Here is a 17,976-nt window from a genome sequence, read left to right on the forward strand (position 1 = left end):
TGCATGTTTAAAATATTTTCCCATTGCTCAAACATACTGGACGGAACACCTTCAGCTTTATTCAGACCTGCAGCAGACTGAGAAGTGTGTTTTAAGAATGAGCTGACAGGCAAGATGCCTTGTTGTTTATAGCTGCATCCTGACAGGGATGACTGCTCATATATATATTTCCTGGCACTGGTGACAGAAAACTGTCTGCACTCAGACTCTGTGCCGGTGAATGTGCTGTCTGTTTCACTGTCAGATGAGACATCGATCATTGTGGTGCACTTGGCGTTTCCGGACCTCGGGGATGCTCGATGTGACATTGTTTGCTCCAGAGGAGTGTTAAGTTTACTAATTTCTTCGAACGTGAGGCATTGTACAGGTTCCATGAACTCTGGTTGTAGGAATCTCTTTTTGTAACAAGGCGATGTATGTTTGGACTGCTCTGCATCAATCTTAGTCAACAACTGCTTGTTTAGAGAAGCCACATTTTGAGGCTTTGTAGGACTTTTTACCTTCTCTTCACTGGAGGGGTCCTTTTTAAACCCTGCTAACAGCATCCTTAAATCTCCCCACCGTTTAGGTTCGGCTTTCAAACACTTTGTGCTGTATAAATGCTTGTGCCAGCTGAGCTTCAGTGAGGCAGTGTCTGAATGAAATGCACTAGAGATGCTGCCGATTTCATAATACTCCAGCTCATTGTTTGGCTGAACACTTGACAGACTAGCATCACAGTAAAACTCACTTTTCCTTTGCAGGTCAGCACCCATTGAGTCATGTTGTTTCTCTTCCTCTGTAGATGCAATACCTGTGAGCGTTCTGTTGGTATCAAAACAAAACGCTACATTATCTGTTCCTTGTTCGGTTTTCTGTGGCGAGCTGTCACTCTGACACTTTGCATTCTGTCGCCTCACTCTGTAAAGGGCAACAAACATTCCTATGATTACCAGGATGGAGATCAGAGGAAGAACCACAGCTATAAGCCAAAGAGGCATGCTGCCCTGCGCCTCAGAGCATTGGTCATGGCTCTCTGTTGTAGAGATGCATATATCACATGCGTGGTCAGAGACATTATGTAAACAGATGCAGGAGCTGTTCTGCACAGCAGGTCTACACCTCCACTGGTTTTGACAGTGTGCAGAAAGACAACCCCTCCTGGTTGTGTCCTCCTCAGAGCATGGGGAGGAGAGGCAGACGCCCGGAGAGCTGCAGCTCGACTGGACAAGACTCGGGCTCGGCCAGACATCCACCATCATACTGTGTCCACTGACAGGCAGAGTGTAGCTGGTCACATTGAAATACTGCACACATCCAGTGAACCCTGTCATAGGAAGAATTAAGACAGTTTCATCAGTGTTACTCAAAGTATGCAGCTGACCATTTAATGTAAGTTTACACATACAGGTTGTACTTAGAGTGATACGTAAACAGTGAGGGAAACATGTTGCTCCTCATTTAAGTAATTTTGCTAATGACTCATTATAGATGTAAAGGGACAGGACTGACTATAGCACAATTGCATATGCTCTATTCCCAAACCAAGCAAAGAGCCTGCTTACACCTGGTATTAACATGCATCTTGGGTGATTGGATCACAAGTGAACAGCTCTAAATACAAGTGTAACCCACCACCAATAGGCATTGTGATCAGATCTTGCTTGCCAAGATAAGCAGCAGATGTTTGAACCCACTATTTCAACTGATGAATCACAATATCCCCATACTGCCTAAAAAATGTGCATAATTTCGAGAGTTATTGAATAAGGAGAAACTTTATAAACAGAGTTTAGAACAAATTCTTCATTATTTGGGCCTTCTTGTAAATTTGGCAAACATTATACATGAAGTTATTTCTTTCTTGTCCAAGCATGTTGACTACTACTGTTTGGCCGCCAGTTAAAAACAGCTGCTCATTTGATCTTTTGAGCAAACAAGAATAGATGTACATGTTTTTTCGCATATACAGGGAGTGAGATCTGATCATGAGTGGTCACTCTAGATGCATGTAGAGATGTATTCTAATACCCAGTGTAAACTGAGGTACTTGGAGCTGTCAGCTTGTGATTGGATCACCCAAGACGCAGTTTAATGCAAAGTATAAACAGGACCAAAGAGGCAGCCTAACCTGATGAAAACTCCTGTATGATGTGAAATAAAGGAATATGTTGCTATGTATGCAAGACTCTCATCAACTGAAGATTAGGAAGGTGAGAGGTTACAGCAGTAGGCAAAACAAAGAACAAGGAAGTTGAATGACCTGAAATGTTTTGCCGCTTATGTTGACTATATTAACATATTTCTTTTTATTATTATACATGTTGTGTATTTTTGCAAAAGTTATTTAATTTGTCAACAATGATTACTGTATAGTTATCTGACTGTTGGAGCTTTGAATTACCTGTCAGCGCTGCACCAAATATAATCTTTTCCACACTAACAGGTGTGAAATCTATACTTCGGTCAGTGATGTTCAAGCCTGGTTTACCATCCAGAAGCAGAAAAGTGTTCTGTCCATTGCTGACCAAGGAGAGGACATGCCAGACCCCGTCAGCCACAGGAGAGTCCACAGTGAACTCAGACAGGTGTCCTGACAGTGGATCTTTGGAAATGTACACAGGCCTTCTGTCTATTATCTAAATTAGACAGAAAAAACAAAAAATGTACACCCCAAACATAAATACAAGATGGGCAAATACCTGGATTAAAGCATTTAAGGCATACCTTCAACATAACATATCCCGTCTGTCCAACAACAGACATCAACACTCCATTATCTTGGGTCTTGAACTTGATGTTCACTGTTTGGTCTCTGGTGTTTCCCTTTTTTTCATCATCCAGCAAGTCTTTCAGCAGGTAGTCTCTCTTGAATCGCTCCTTGATGACATACTCAATGTAGTCATTCCCATTAAATCGCAATACAACCTCCTCTGACATTTCTACTCAAAATAAAAAAGAAATTGGATTGTGAAAAAAGTTTTGTTGTGTTAAGATGCAAATTAAGAAAACTTAAGCCCTGTTGATTAAAATGTATCTTTACCTTTGGCACAGTTGCTTCCAGTAAAAGGGCTTTTGCACTCACAAAAATAGTTAGACCAAAGGTCATGGCACATGCCGCCGTTCTTACATGGGTTCCTGTGACAGGCAGATGGTGTTGCCCGGGGACAACTTTAAAAGACAAAAATGTGTCATAAATACAAACTACTTCAATAACTTGCAGAAACATTTACTGTATGATGTAAATAAGTTGATAATTAGGTTTTTAAAAGTATTTCATTATGCCTTTAAATGGGAAATTTAAAAAGTAAATGGGTTAGGAGAGAGAGGGGGGATAGCATATAACTAAGGTCCCCAGCCTGACTCAAAACAGAGTGCTGTGACCAGAAGGTCAGCGTCCCAAACCCCTACATACCAAGATGCCCATATAATATAGTTTAATCTCACAATTTAGGAAAGGGAATTGTGTGTATGATATGAAAGGATTTAAAATACTTACCTATCAAGGATGTTATATGTTGCGAGGGCCATTGAAGGTCTCAGCAGAATGCCATTCACATAAATGTTCCGAATACATCCTACAAAATCATGGGTTTTTATCTGAGCAGGGTGCAGTAAAATAGATTCAAAAGTCCTCAGTCCTCCAAATGTCATATTACTGCCGGCATCTAGTGTCCTGATTGTAGGTAAAGACACAGAGAGATAATTTATTTAAAAAAAAATAAACACAAGGCTAAAAACACAAATTATAAATTATGGGAACCAATAATAATTATTATTTCACTGCTACCTCGCCAGGCTTCTGCCATCGCTTTGTGAAAAACAAAGTCCATTGTTCTCATGATCAGTGCAGTTGTCCACATGCAAAGAACCCATCTGTTAAATGCAAATAGTGCTACATCAGTGGTTTCAGATTCACTTCCTTTCCAACTTAAAAATCTGAATAATCTTGTGTATTGTGCTGACATATTTAAAACTCACATTGCCAATCCTCCTGGCAGTGACACTATGAAAATATCCATCTGCCACTAGTTTGTTTGTCTGCAGCCTCACTGGTCCTGAGCCCAGGTCATACGAAAGATGTATAGCACCATCCAGTATCTCCAGTGCAAAGAACTCCCTGCTGGATGACCCTCCAGGGTTGTACAGGAGCAGGGAGTTCCTCTGCACTGTCGCAAACTCTAGAGAGATTAAATTAGTCCTGCGATCCAACGGAGGAAACTCCATGAAGGACAGCTCCTCAAAGCCATAACTGTGCTCCTCGCACTGGACTCCACTGACACCTAAAATAAAGATAGAACATAATGTTGTTGTAATGTTATATATTGTAATGAATAAGCTGTTTTTGATTGTGGTGTGGAAACAAAATCTACCAGCAGCATCTCTAAATCTCACCAGCTAACACATTACAAACATTTTTTTGGTTTAATCTGTTCAGAAACTGATAAAAACATAAAAAATGACAACTTGTTATTTTACAAGAGGTTATGCGCCAAACTGTTTCATGTGTGGGCACAGTAAGGTGTATGGAAGAAGAGAACTAGAGGGTTCTTTGTTGCAGCTGGCCAGTTTCTGTGTGAAGTGGGTGTGAATGTTGGATTGTTGGTTTAGATTGTTGTTTAGCAAGCACTTCTGATGAAGTAAGTATACTGCTGACTGGGGTCTCTGCTAGCAAAGGCTCCTGGCAAATAGTCTGGCCCATTATTAAACAAAAGATTTATGAATTTGTTTGATTTTGTTAATTTTGGACAGAGACAGGCTAGCTGTTTCACCCTGTTTCCCACAGTTACTAACATAATCTTGCGATTTAACAATAGTGGTGTGTGTGACGCGTGTGAGAAGTGACTGTTATATCAAAACTAGAGAGTATTTCTTCATTGAAATAAGAGCAAAAGAATGGCACTGATGGAAAATATGTTTAAAGTGCCTGCCCTTTTCCAAAATGTTTCCAGCGATGACTTCCCAGATGGTTCTGTGTAACAAACTATCTGGCACAGACAGGTTGCTAATCAGGTGCTGGCATTAACTTTTAACAGACAGATATGAATTTGGTATCAATCTAACTCTCCGCAAGAAAACAAATAAACGTATTTCCTTTTTTATGCATTAGTCTTACCAAAGGGACAATGACAGGAGAATCCAGTCTGTGAATTGATGCAGCTGCCTTGAACACAGGGGGTTGATCTACAGTGGTCTATCAACTGCTCACACATTTCTCCTGGAAAAAGCAAATAACACCCAACTTTACAGAGACTCTGGAATATATGAAGAATAGTGCTACTTTATTAAATATACCAAAGCCTACCTTCAAATCCAGGCACACACTGACAGTGATATCCATCCTGAGTAGGAATACAAGTTCCTCCATTTTGGCACTTCAGCTTTAGGCATTCATCTACATCAGAAGTGCAGACAGAGCCAGAGAAGCCACTCTGACAGTGACAGTAAAAACCTCCTGGAGTATTCACACATGTGCCTTTATTCTCACAGGGATTCACCTCACATTCATCAATATCTTCTTCACACAGTGTCCCAGTGAAGCCATCTGGGCAGGTACAATTAAAGAGCTCTTTCTGCGGTGATACAAAAATGACCGCCAAGCTTTCCAGAACAGCAACATCCTGGCTGATGTAAATGTTTTTGTTGCATGTTGCCCCATTTTGACAAGGGCTGGTGAGACATGGGTCACTGGTGATGTGAGAAATTGAGACATTACTCTGAGTCTCCAGTAATTTCTTATGGCCTGCAGAGATACCACTGGCTACCTCTCTGCTAAGATATTGACCATTGTAATTTTTAACTGCAGCTAATAGAAGGATTTGTCTGCCAATATGTTTGATTCCAAATACATGAGTCTTAGAGGCCTGAAGGTTAAACAGGCTGTCCAGAGCTTTCACAAATCTCAAATACTTATTTGACAAAAACTCTTCCATCAAGGATGATGAAACATAGAAGAATATGCAGCTGTTTATAGTAGCATTTGTGAAACCTTTGTAGTTTACATAGATGCTGTTGTTGACTGGGAAGTGAAGATGGTCTGTAGCTTCGATAGTGATATTAAACGTTGCCTCGCCTTGAAAAGGAGACGACCACAGCTCGCATGTGCCATAAGGTATTGTAAACATATTAAGTGATCCACTTATGATGGCACAGTTGAATGTATCAGACTCATCTTGATCTTCAGGATGGACGTTACCAATCATGCCTCCTTGGAAAGAACTGCCAAAATATTTCACCTCAATGAAGATATTTCTCGGCAACGAAGGGTTATCGTTTTCATCCACAATCTTGATGTATAGCATTGTTGTTGATGACAGCAGAGGCATCCCTGCATCCCTAACAGCCACAAGGACTCGATATACAGAGATTTGTTCCCGATCAATAGTACGTGTGGTGAATAAAACTCCATTGGGAGTCAGGGAAAAAGCACTACCTGTTGAAGGATTTACCAACCAGTAAGTGAAAGGTCCCTGGTTTGGAGGCAAATCAGAATCAGATGCATTTAATCTGGCAACTATAGTGCCCTGAGGTTGATTTTCCTTCACTTGAGCCTCAGTGAATGTGAGTTTGGGAGCGTTGTCGTTAACGTCATCAATGGTCACAATGACAACAGTAGTCCCAGTGGCTGGTGGAGAGCCATTATCAGTGGCTGTAACAGTCAGATTATAAAATTGCAACAGTTCTCTGTCAAGTGGAGAGTTTACTGAAATAACACCGCTGGATGGATCAACGGCAAAAGAGAAGTTTGCGTTTCCATTTTCAATGCTGAAGAAGAAACGACTCCAGTCCAAGATGGAGTCCTGATCCAAAGCACTCACAGTTATGACAGAGGTCCCAACTGGGCTGTCTTCTGTAACATTTGCCGAATAAAGCACAGAGGTGAATATGGGTGCGTCATTCGTATCAATCACACTGATGTGGACCAAAGTCTCGTCTATATCCATGCCAATAATGACACCAGAGTTCTTCGCCAGAACTTTTAAAACTATGTGACTGTTGCCTTGTTTCCTCAAACTGCCAGTTGTGTATATTTCTCCGGAAAGTTTGTTAATTTCAAAGCCCAGATACTTGTTTTGACCGAACATCAGGTAAAACACCTGACCTTCAGAGCCTTGGTCATCATCTGTAGCTGTTACTTTTCCAACCCTAGTTCCAACAGGCACATTTTTAAATACAGAAAAGTTAAATTCTTTTTTCCGGAATGTAGGTGTGAACTCATTGACATCTGAGATTTGGATGACAACATGTGCCAAACTAAATAAAGTATGACCACCAATGTTTGAAGCTTTGATTGTTATATCAAAAATCTGCTCTTGTTCAAAATCAAAGATGTCCAAGGTGGTGATTGTGCCATTTCTTGAGTCAATTGCAAATTTATCCACATGGCCAGCAGTAAGAGAGTAGGATATTTGTGCATTTGCACCTGAATCAGCATCAGCAGCCTTCACATCGATGACATTTGTTCCAATTTCAGAATTTTCAGGCACTGAAGTGGTATACTCTGAGGATGAAAAGACTGGGGGATTGTCATTCACATCCATTACTACCACTGTAACATTTAATATGCCAGTTTTAGAGACCCAGCCACCATCCATGGCTTTGATTTGGAGGTGATAAATACCTTCTGTTTCATAGTCAAGCTCTCTGATCAGTATTAGCAGCCCAGAGGCTTCTCCTACAGAGAATGGTAAATATTGATTTTCTGGGGTAATACAGTACATGATGGCGCCATTGGGACCGTAATCCATATCTTCTGCTTGAATTTTCCCAATTACTGATCCTATCGACAAGTCCTCAGGGACAGAGAAAGTGACATCAGGCTCTCTGAAGCTTGGAGAAAATTGATTCTTCGCAGTAATTTCAAAAGTGATTTCAATCTGCGATGATAAAGAGGGGGAGCCGTGATCTTGTGCCATAACTAATAAAGTGAGAAACAAATTTACGCTCTCCAACAAACTCTGATTTAACATTACTTTTCCATTGTCTGCTTGGATCCAGAAGAAATTAGATGCATTACCTCCATTCAAAAGATATTCAATACCAGCGCTGACGTTATTGAAATCTTCATCTAGTGCTGTAAACTGGACCACCTCAGTACCAACAGCCATGTCATATGGGATAGCAGTCAGGGGCTGAAAGGGTAAAAATGTTGGTGGGTAGTAGTTATATGGTTCTAATCTCACTGTGACAGAGGCGTTACTGTACAGAGGAACACTGCCACAATCAAATGCAGTAACTGTAAACTGGTAGATTTCAAAAGTAGAATTATGTAACATCAGTGGCTGTTTTGTATAGATTTCACCAGAGGAAGCATTCACCCAAAACTCCTCATTTGGAGGTTTAATAACATACAAAATCTCAGAGTTTTGCCCCAAGTCTTCATCTGTGGCAAAAACCTGCAGAACAAACGCCTCTTTATCTTTTGTTTCAGGCAGGACAACGGAGTAAAAATTATCCGAAAATTCTGGTCTATTATCATTGACATCTGTAATGATGATAGTGACATCGGTGCTAATACTCCATGCTGAATCATTTGCATTTACTTTCAAGATATAATGATCCTGCATCTCTCTGTCCAGAAGTCTTTCCACAGTGATATAGCCAGTGGTGAAGTCAATATTAAATGGGACATCATCACTTTGGTCAGTTGTGAAGTAATTAATTACCGCATTGGGACCTGTATCGTAATCTGTTGAGGTGACTTGTAAAATTGTGTGTCCAACAGGGGAATCCTCAGGTACCTCTGTGAGATAAATCTGTGAAAAACGAGGTGCGTTGTCATTTCTGTCCAAAACAACAACAATAACAGTTGCTTTGTCTTTATGAAAAGGGTTGTTTAGCTCTGCGGCTTCAACTGTTAAATTGAATTCAGGTATATTCTCTCTGTCTAAACTGGCCGTGGTGCTCAACAAGCCAATTTCAGGGTCAACTGTGAAGAAATTGTCAGTGTTTCCCTCTGTTATGTTGTACTGCACTCTACCGTAAGTGCCTGAATCAGCATCAAGGGCAAGAACATCACAAACCCAGGATGGTGGGGAGTTCTCAAAAACCTCACACCTGTACTCAACTTGCGTGAACTGAGGGAAGTTGTCATTTACATCACTGATGTTTAAGTGAATCTCTGCAAATGATGAGAAAGGAGGCGAGCCAGAGTCTCTGGCTTCTATCAACAAAGTAAACTCCTTTTTGTTTTCATAATCCAGAGGGTTCTCCACTGTCAACGCTCCACTTAACTGTTCCACATGAAACATGTCTTCAAAGTTCCCAGAAGCTAAATAAAAAGAGATGGGTTCAGCTCTGATGCTTGCTGCAGAGACAACTGCTACTAATGTTCCCACAGGCTCGTCCTCAGAGAGGTAGTAACTCAGAACATCCACGTTCATCTCTGGAAACTCAGAGACGTTCTGAAACCTGACACTGATGGTAGTGATGTCAAATTTAGGATTTTCTCCAGCATCTTCCACATGTACATTAACAATAATATCTTCTATTCTTTGGAGAGCACTTGAAGTGAACACAGTGCCGCTGTATGGAGAGATGGAAAACAGATCGGAACTTTGTCCATATAACGAATACTGTAGTTCTGCATTCATCTCAGTATCTCCATCTGTTGCTCTTACTGCACAAACAACTGAGCCTGTAGGGGGAAAAACACAGAACACAAACAATATGAAAGTCTCAATCCTGCCAAGTCCATGTTAACTAGCATGAAATATACAACTGCTAAGCTTAGGTAAAACTCACACCTGGGGCCAAGTCAGTGGGCACATAGGCCACATACGGGCTGTTCATAAATTGCGGCCAGTGGTCGTTAACATCTCCAATGAGCACAGTAACAAGCACTGAGCTTGACAGAGGCTGAGTAGGATGCTTATCACTGCCAATCACCATCAACCTGTAAATGGCTACTGTCTCTCTGTCCAGGACATCAACTGTAAACAGCTCTCCAGATGTTTCATCAATGGCAAAAGGCATATCAGGGTTCTCCATGGAATACCTTAAGGAGAGTCAAAAGATGCAGTGTACTATGATAAAGTATGAATCAATGTTGATCCTAATGTTAGGCTACTGTCCTCCACAGCGTAACTATAGCAGTAATTCTATAAATTATAGACAGCACTTCTCAGCATTGCTTTCATGATTTTACCTTATTTCCCCACTGACACCTTCATCGATGTCAGATGCCGTCATCATGGCAAACACAGTACCTGTAGGACTGTCCTCAGACACTATGGTGTTGTAGACCTCTTCAGTAAACTCTGGATGGTTGTCATTGATATCATCCACTATGACATGTATGGTTAGAGAACCCGTTAAAGATGGGACTCCTTGAAAAGACAAAGTAAATAATGCATTATCAAACTTTGTGACACTGACAGTCAAAACATTTACAGAACAATATATTATATCACATTTTAGGTTTGGCCTGAATTACCTGAATCAACAGCAATGATGGTAACGATGTACAGTGATTCCTTCTCTCTGTCCAGGCTGTGTACAATTTGAAAGGTGCCATTGGAAGTCATGAAGAACAAACCATCACTATTTCCTTCCTGTATAAAATATGTAAGCTCGCTGTTGACTCCTAAATCTTCATCCAAAGCTGAGACCTGGTTTAAAAATACATAGACATAAATCTAGAAATGTCAAAACATTCTGTTGTCAATATTCAGTGAACTCTTTGGTTAACAAGCACCTGAGTTAGCTGAGAGGGGTCCTCATTCTCTGTTACATGTACCGTCAGTGTTTCTGGAGTAAAGAGGGGTGCAAAGTCGTTGACATCCAACACTGTAACACTGATAGCAGCAGTAGCAGATCTGGGTATATTCCCCTGATCTACAGCTGTTATGATGAAGGTATAGTTTGAATCCCTCTCCCTGTCCAGTTTATGCATGACTGTGATGACGCCTCGTATCGTGTCCACCACAAACGGACTCGTCTGGGTCAGTATGTACCGCACCTGACCATTTGTCCCGATGTCTCGATCAATAGCCTGAACCTGAAACAGGCTCGTTCCTCTGGGGATGTCCTCTCTGACTGTCAGGCTGTAGGTGCTTTCTGAGAACTCGGGGTCATGGTCATTTGCATCCTCAACGTGCATCGTGAAATTCATGGTGGTTGCCCTCCTGGGTGAGCCTTCATCAGTGGCCGTTATTGTAATAGTAAGGGTATCTTCTTGTTCTCTGTCTAATTCCTCCTCCAGGTATATTATTCCACGTCTGTTATCAATGCTAAAAAGGCCACCAGAAGTGTTGTTTAAATAATATAAAACCTCCCCATTGGATCCAATGTCTTCATCCTCAGCATGTACAGTCATTATAACAGAATGAAGTGCAGTGTCCTCTGGTATACTGACTATTTTGGCTGACACAAACAATGGCGCATTGTCATTGACATCATTAACTACCACAATAGCATGTGCTGTGCTGGTGAACTGTAACGACACAGGCTGGACACAGTCGTTGGCTGTCACAGTCAGGTTGTAGAAGGATTGTCTCTCTCTGTCTAACTCAGTGTTCAGGCATAAGCTACCTGCTGGGTTTATGTAGAACACTTCCTCTTCGTCTCCACCGACCACTCTCAGTTTCAAGTCTCCATTGTCGCCTGCAGAGGGGAAAAGATAATACATGACTTTGTCACAAAGGATGGCTCATAATGGCTTAGTGTTCTATAAATCAAAAAACAAAACGTTGCACTGATACTAAAACCTGGTTGTTGCTAAGTGCATATGCTAATGAATATAGAGCAGGAATTCACAAATGGCAAATGGGAAACTAAAATGTGCAGACTTTAGCCTCCAGATCAGAAGAATGGATTTTCAGCAAGACACAGTGAAATAAATAAATAAATAAAGAGAAAGATTAACACGATTCCCAAGATGTCTGGATTTGACTTGCCAAATGTGGCATGTGTAGCCGAGGAAAGTGTGAATATTAATTATGCCTTTTCACACTCATAACTTGGAAGCTTTAATTTTCACAGTCATCCATGCTTTTCTTCACACTGGCAGATTGAGCTCGCCATGTACAGGTCAATCCAATCGATGGGGCAACATTTTTCATTGCTATCATTTTTATTGCTATGTTGAACTGAAAGATTTGGATGCTTACAAAAAGTATTTAACTTTAAAAAAAAGAACTGCTAGCATACATGGCTGTAGCATCTTATTAGCATGGACTGGACAGTATGCAATGAGGATTGTCAATTTGACCCCATTAATTGAATAGACCTATACACCGATCAGCCATAACATGATGACTATCTGGTCACCCTGGTGGTCTTAAATCCTAACACTGTCCATTTATCCTGGTTCTAACACATCAACTTTCACCTGCCGCCTAATATATCCCACCCACTGACAGGTGCCATGATAACCAGATAATCAGTGTTAATCACATCAGCTGTCAGTGGTCATAATGTTACAACTGATCAGTGTAAATGAAGCAGCATGTGAAAAAAAGGATATAGGACAGTGAAAATAAATCATGTATTTACAGCACATGAGCAGTAAGTAAATAAACTTTTGACTATTCATGTAAAAATAATAGCTTGCCTTTGGAAAGGACTTCATCGGAAATGCTTATTAAACATGAAGATGCTGATGTAAATCGGTAACGTGCATTAGACAGCCTTTGTTGTGGGAAAATCAAATCATGAAGAGGAAGCTCTGAACATTAGAAAATGTTGCAAAAAAATGTAGCTCTGTAACTACACAGCTACAGTTCCCACAACTTTTCCCACCCAGGATGTTTTTTATTCACTGTCACTGTATTTTGGTCCTTTTGGGGCTTTTTTCTGACTGTTTATCATATTGTTTTGCACTGCAGTTGACATATATGAATGTTAAATTTCAATTGTACTCCTGCACTTACCCTCATCTTTATCTGACACATTCAAGGACAGGAAGCATGTGCCAACCTGCGTATCTTCCAGCAATGATGCAGAAAATGTATTCTGACTGAAAACAGGGGGGTTGTCATTCACATCCAACACACTGAAGTACACCCTGACACTGGATACCTGTGAAACCCCCTGCTGCACCACCACAGTGAGTATGTAGAAGCTTTGTGCCTCGAAATCCAGGCTGCGGGATAATAGGAACTCCCCAGAGAGGGGGCTGAGGAGGAACAGGTTCTCTCCGTCATCCTCCTGCACTGAGTATGTGATAGGCGTGAGATTCTCAAACACGGTTTCCACCTTTCCCACAACTGTTCCTGTCAACACATAGATAATGCATAATCTAATGGGTGATCTAATGTCTGCATAATGAAAAGAAAACATTTGGCAACATAGTTAAAAACAGAAGGACCTTAACTATCCTGAATAGGAATGAGGGGGGTATAAATCTAAAATCACATGTTAAATAATATTTTAAACATTATGCATTTGTGCCTTATTTACATGGGGAAAGGTCTTGCTGCACAGATGACACACCTGGTACTGTGTCTTCCTTCACTTCAAATGAATAAACAGTTTTGGAGAAAGCCATCTGTGTTCGCCATCTGTTATGAGCGTGTAAGCTGACTGTGCCATGCTTGGGCACAGCGTCAGATGTATAATACCAGGAGGGAAGCGTATGCTGCCCTAAGACGATATCTGCAAACTGCCTCTCGCTGCTCACATTCACTGTATTTCCAGATGAAGGAGAGGATGTAGTATTAAACACCTGAGGAACCATAAAAAAAATTACAGTCTTGTTTCCTTTTAAAGTGAAATATGCATAAAAAAGCAATTTTAGAAGCATTTGAATACTAGAAAGATAGTCTTCTTGTCCCAGAGGGAGACAGTCTGTACACGATCCACACATTTAAATGCATTGTAACTGTACATTTGATAAATTATTACAATTTAATAGTGATTGATTTGTTTAAACATAAGTTGTAATCAGTTATCTCAAAACCTTGCTCTCACTACTGCAGCACACAAGCTAACAGGCCCAACTTACCAGAAACACAAACATTAAAAGTGTATATTTTCTCCATTGTCCAGTAGACTCCATTATAACGTTTATTCCCAGAGTGCCTCTTACTTGGTCATCATTGCAAAATTAAGTAAGAGAATAAGATAGATAGATATACTTTAGAATAAGACCGTAAGCAAAACAAAACACACAGGAGTAAAAAGTGAACTCCTGGAAACTGCACAGCATTACCTCCACACAAGACCAACAAATGGAAAACTATAAAAGCTGTATCCATAGTGATTACTCAATCTTCTCAGCTTGTAATCCTGACTGACACGCCCCTTTGACATCACTCTATGCAAATCCTGCAGCAGAAAAAAACTGTTCTTTTAGAGCTCAAAAATGCTGCAAATAGAAAGGTTGTTGTTGTTGTATGTATCTTAAAAGAATACATGCCTCATAGTCTGTAAATTAATTAGTCCACATGACCTTGCGTTCTTTATAAAAAAATCCACCTGCATTCTGATAACTAGAAAAGAAACGAAATAAACACCACTGCTTTGCTGAATTAGTCTGTTTTATATTCTCTCCATGGATTTTGCTATTGAGGTTCCACAATGTAGAGATGAAATGGACTCTTTGAACGGTTGCCTCCAGTAAGGTGGCCTAGAGGGAGCCTTTCTTGCTGCATGTCAGACAGGGGGATTCATTCAGAGACTTGCAAGGCGTTCATTCAATTGGTGAAAGGAGAGAAAAGAAAGAAAACTGCTGCTCTGAATCACAGGTTTCAAAAGAGAGCTGACATAACACTGTAACACAGAATGCTAAAGCTGAATTTAGATTAACAGATTGTTAGTGTACCAACATAACTAAAATCTAACAGTTTCTCAGAGCAATTCTATATAATAAGAGTTAAATTACTAATGTTATTGCATTTATGGAACTGGATTATTGTTAATATAACACATAGGGGAACAGAACCACCATTATTACTGTGGTCTCCCTAATAAAAACATACTGTTGTAACCCTAATGTTAAGTACATGCAGGAACACTGAGGACGAAAGCCTGTTTCTGAAAGGAAGCCACTGTGGCTTCATTCATATTTGCAAACACTGTTGAGAGGAGGACAGTTCTTTGTATGGCAAAGGGCAATGCTGCTGAGAACAGTCTGATAAATGGACATGTGAACCCCCTTTAAGTGACTGTGAGGCCACCATGACTGTGAGACAGTCTCCAATTACACGCAGAGGGAACTCTATCCGAGCAAAGGATCACAAAAGGTCCCTGCCTGGTCTCGCTGGGGAAGCGCACACACAAAACACAAAAAGTACTTTTCCCCCGGACACTTTGGTGGGACTAAAATAGACGCATGACACCTAATTTCATGTTTTCGATGTAGTTAGTATAACTCTGCCTAAAGTTGGTATTTATCCTCCTTTAGTCACAAATCATTGTATTGTTGGAAAAGTGTGTCAGTGTCATAGATTGTCTTATACTTTTTCAATGGTTTAACATTTAAGACCAAACAATATATGACCCATGTGTGTTTGGTATAAATCTGAATTAGTTTGTTATGTTGTTATATTCTTTATGTTGTCTGATGAAAAACAACTACGGTTTAATTACAATTATATTCAACTACTATAGAAACAGACAGGTTTACTGGTCTCCCTGCAGAGAAAAGACTGTGCTGTGTAATTTAGGTGAGACTCAAGACAAAATGCATCTCACGTTTCATTGCTTATTATATGATGATTTAATGGCTATTCTCTTTAATAAAACTGAGGTAATTGGTAGGTAAAACTGATTATAGGAAACTTAAGTTTGAGTATTTTAGGGAGATTACCTTTTGTTGTTGAGTATATTTGAGCATTGGACAGAAGAGAAGGTTCTTTCTTTGCAATGTTATGTATAAAGTTATGATCATTTATGACAAATATTTCACCACAACAGGATTTTGACCCATGCAGGCTGGGTATTTGTATGTGCATGAAACAATCACTATAGTTTAAATATACAACTGCATGTACTCTACTGTAGAATTTACTTCATTGTGGCGCCACCCTCTGGATTAGTTTGTTATGTTGTTATAGCTGACTCCAGTGCAATAATCAACTGGGGATTACACTTAAATACTAATTTGTGGAAAAACTGAACTGTGGAAGCCGAGTACAGGATGGCATACAAATGAGAGAACACACAAAGGTAAATGCATTAATCCTTCAGAACCAAAAAACTCTACAAAGCTCAGAATTTAATTTTCTAATGAAACTAAGACTTATTAAGCGATACGTTAATATTAGTCGCTGTTACCAATTTCCTGTTCTGCTGGCCAAATATTTCCCAGAATCCAACTTTGTATTATTTATCCAGAGGCAGTTTCACTCTAGCTATTTACAAAGCTTCAGAAACCAAAAGAAAAAATCTAATTATTTAGTTTAAATCTAACATTTTCAGCTATACTGTTAGATCATAATTTGGCAACAGAACAGTCATGCTGTCTTGCACTTACTCACATGCACAGCCATCAGTTATACTTTCTATATGAAAAGGGGTTTGAATTATTCATGTGCACCCTTGATGTTCTACACATCTGGTCTTTGATAACCGACTGCTTGCCTTTGAGCTGTTGAGAGAGCTAAAATTAGAGGAAAAAAACACAAACTTCTTAAGAAAAACGACCTTTATTGAAGACATTCTTGAATGTCGACAGCTGCATTTGATATTAGAGTGGTATTCAAAGAATAAAAAGACATCGGGACAGCACATAAAAAAATATTTTTTAAAATAAAGAAAAATACACTACCAACTCAGAAATTTCATTTTTGAGTTGGAACACCTAAAGACTAGTTACTTTCATACTGATTTGCAGTCCTAAATTGTTACATAATATGGCAGGGATAAAGAACTACCACTAGAAAATCTCCAACTCAACATATGTAGTGTTAACTTTACAAAAAAAAAAGGAGAATAACACTGTACATCTTAAAAACATTAAATATACACATGTTCTTGTTCAGTCTGACTTCTGTTTCAAGATGGTGAATTAAGTATATTAGGGTTATATGGCATAAACAAAACTTCAGGTCCAAGGTGCAATCATCTACTCATCATCGTCATCGTCATCGTCTTCTTCCTCCTCCTCTACCTCCTCTTCGTCCTCTTCCTCATCGTCGTCATCTGCCGTAGCAGCCGATGCTGAATCCACTTTGCCCTTCGTGCGATAGGCAACGACATCCTGTGGCAAGCACAGAAAATGTGTTTTTTTAAGAAAGACCCTTTTACTCTCTTTTACATGCTTCAAAGTAAAAAAGACCCAAAACTTTTATAGTTGGACCTCAAAAACAATTGGTCTATTTACCTTGTCGTACTTCTCCTTCAGCTTTGCAGCCTTCTTCTCATATGGCTGCTTGTCCTCTGCAGTTGAGCTGTTCCACATGTCTCCCAACTTCTTTGCTGTGTCCCCAATGGAGAGTCCAGGATGCTCGCTTTTTACCTTGGGACGAAAGTCAGCACAGAATATGAAGAATGCAGACCTGTTGGGTGGAGGGAAAGATGTCAGTGTTGAAGATATAATAATCCACTTTGCATTTATTTTTAGAAGAAGAAAAAATTGAGTGTGGAGCAGGTTGATTGTGGTACATACGGTGGTCTCTTGGGGGCATTGGGGTCCTTGAATCGCTTCTTCTTCTGGCCCTTGGGGGGAATGTAATTCTTCATTTCCTTCTCATAGCGCACCTTGTCTAGTTTGGCCATATCTTCAAACTTGCCTTTTTCTTTCGGAGACATAGTCTTTTGGGGGGGAAAAAACACAAGCGAGAGAGTTTTAGAGATAAAATACAGGATTCAGAGAATTAAATAAATGTAATTATTGACAGTAATTTATTGTACCTTCCAACGCTCAGAGCATTTCTTGGAGAACTCTGCAAAGTTGACAGAGGCCTCGGGATGTTTCTTCTTGTGCTCCTCTCGGCATGTTTGCACAAAGTAGGCATATGAGGACATTTTGCCTCTCGGCTTCCTTGGATCTTTTACCATCTTGGATTACTAAATATATAGGGGAAAAATAAAAAAATAAATATATATATATAT

The 17,976-nt window shown here is 40.0% G+C and overlaps 1 protein-coding gene across 1 annotated transcript in view; it reads right to left on the reverse strand.

The window, feature by feature from the left end:
- Positions 1-16,549: 16,549 nt before the first annotated feature.
- hmgb1b (high mobility group box 1b) overlaps positions 16,550-17,976 on the reverse strand; it is a 2,719-nt gene continuing 1,292 nt past the window's right edge. The window contains exons 2-5 of the mRNA XM_035680220.1: positions 17,776-17,931; positions 17,531-17,676; positions 17,246-17,420; positions 16,550-17,122 (exon numbers count right to left, since the gene is read on the reverse strand). Coding sequence (XP_035536113.1) covers positions 16,988-17,122; positions 17,246-17,420; positions 17,531-17,676; positions 17,776-17,922 — 603 coding nt within the window. The 5' untranslated portion in view covers positions 17,923-17,931 and the 3' untranslated portion in view covers positions 16,550-16,987. The remainder of the gene's footprint in view (positions 17,123-17,245; positions 17,421-17,530; positions 17,677-17,775; positions 17,932-17,976) is intronic.

This window comes from Morone saxatilis, unplaced genomic scaffold, assembly GCF_004916995.1.
Source record: "Morone saxatilis isolate NCDOM2014 unplaced genomic scaffold, NCSU_SB_2.0 Contig8, whole genome shotgun sequence".
NCBI classification, from domain to species: Eukaryota; Metazoa; Chordata; class Actinopteri; family Moronidae; genus Morone; species Morone saxatilis.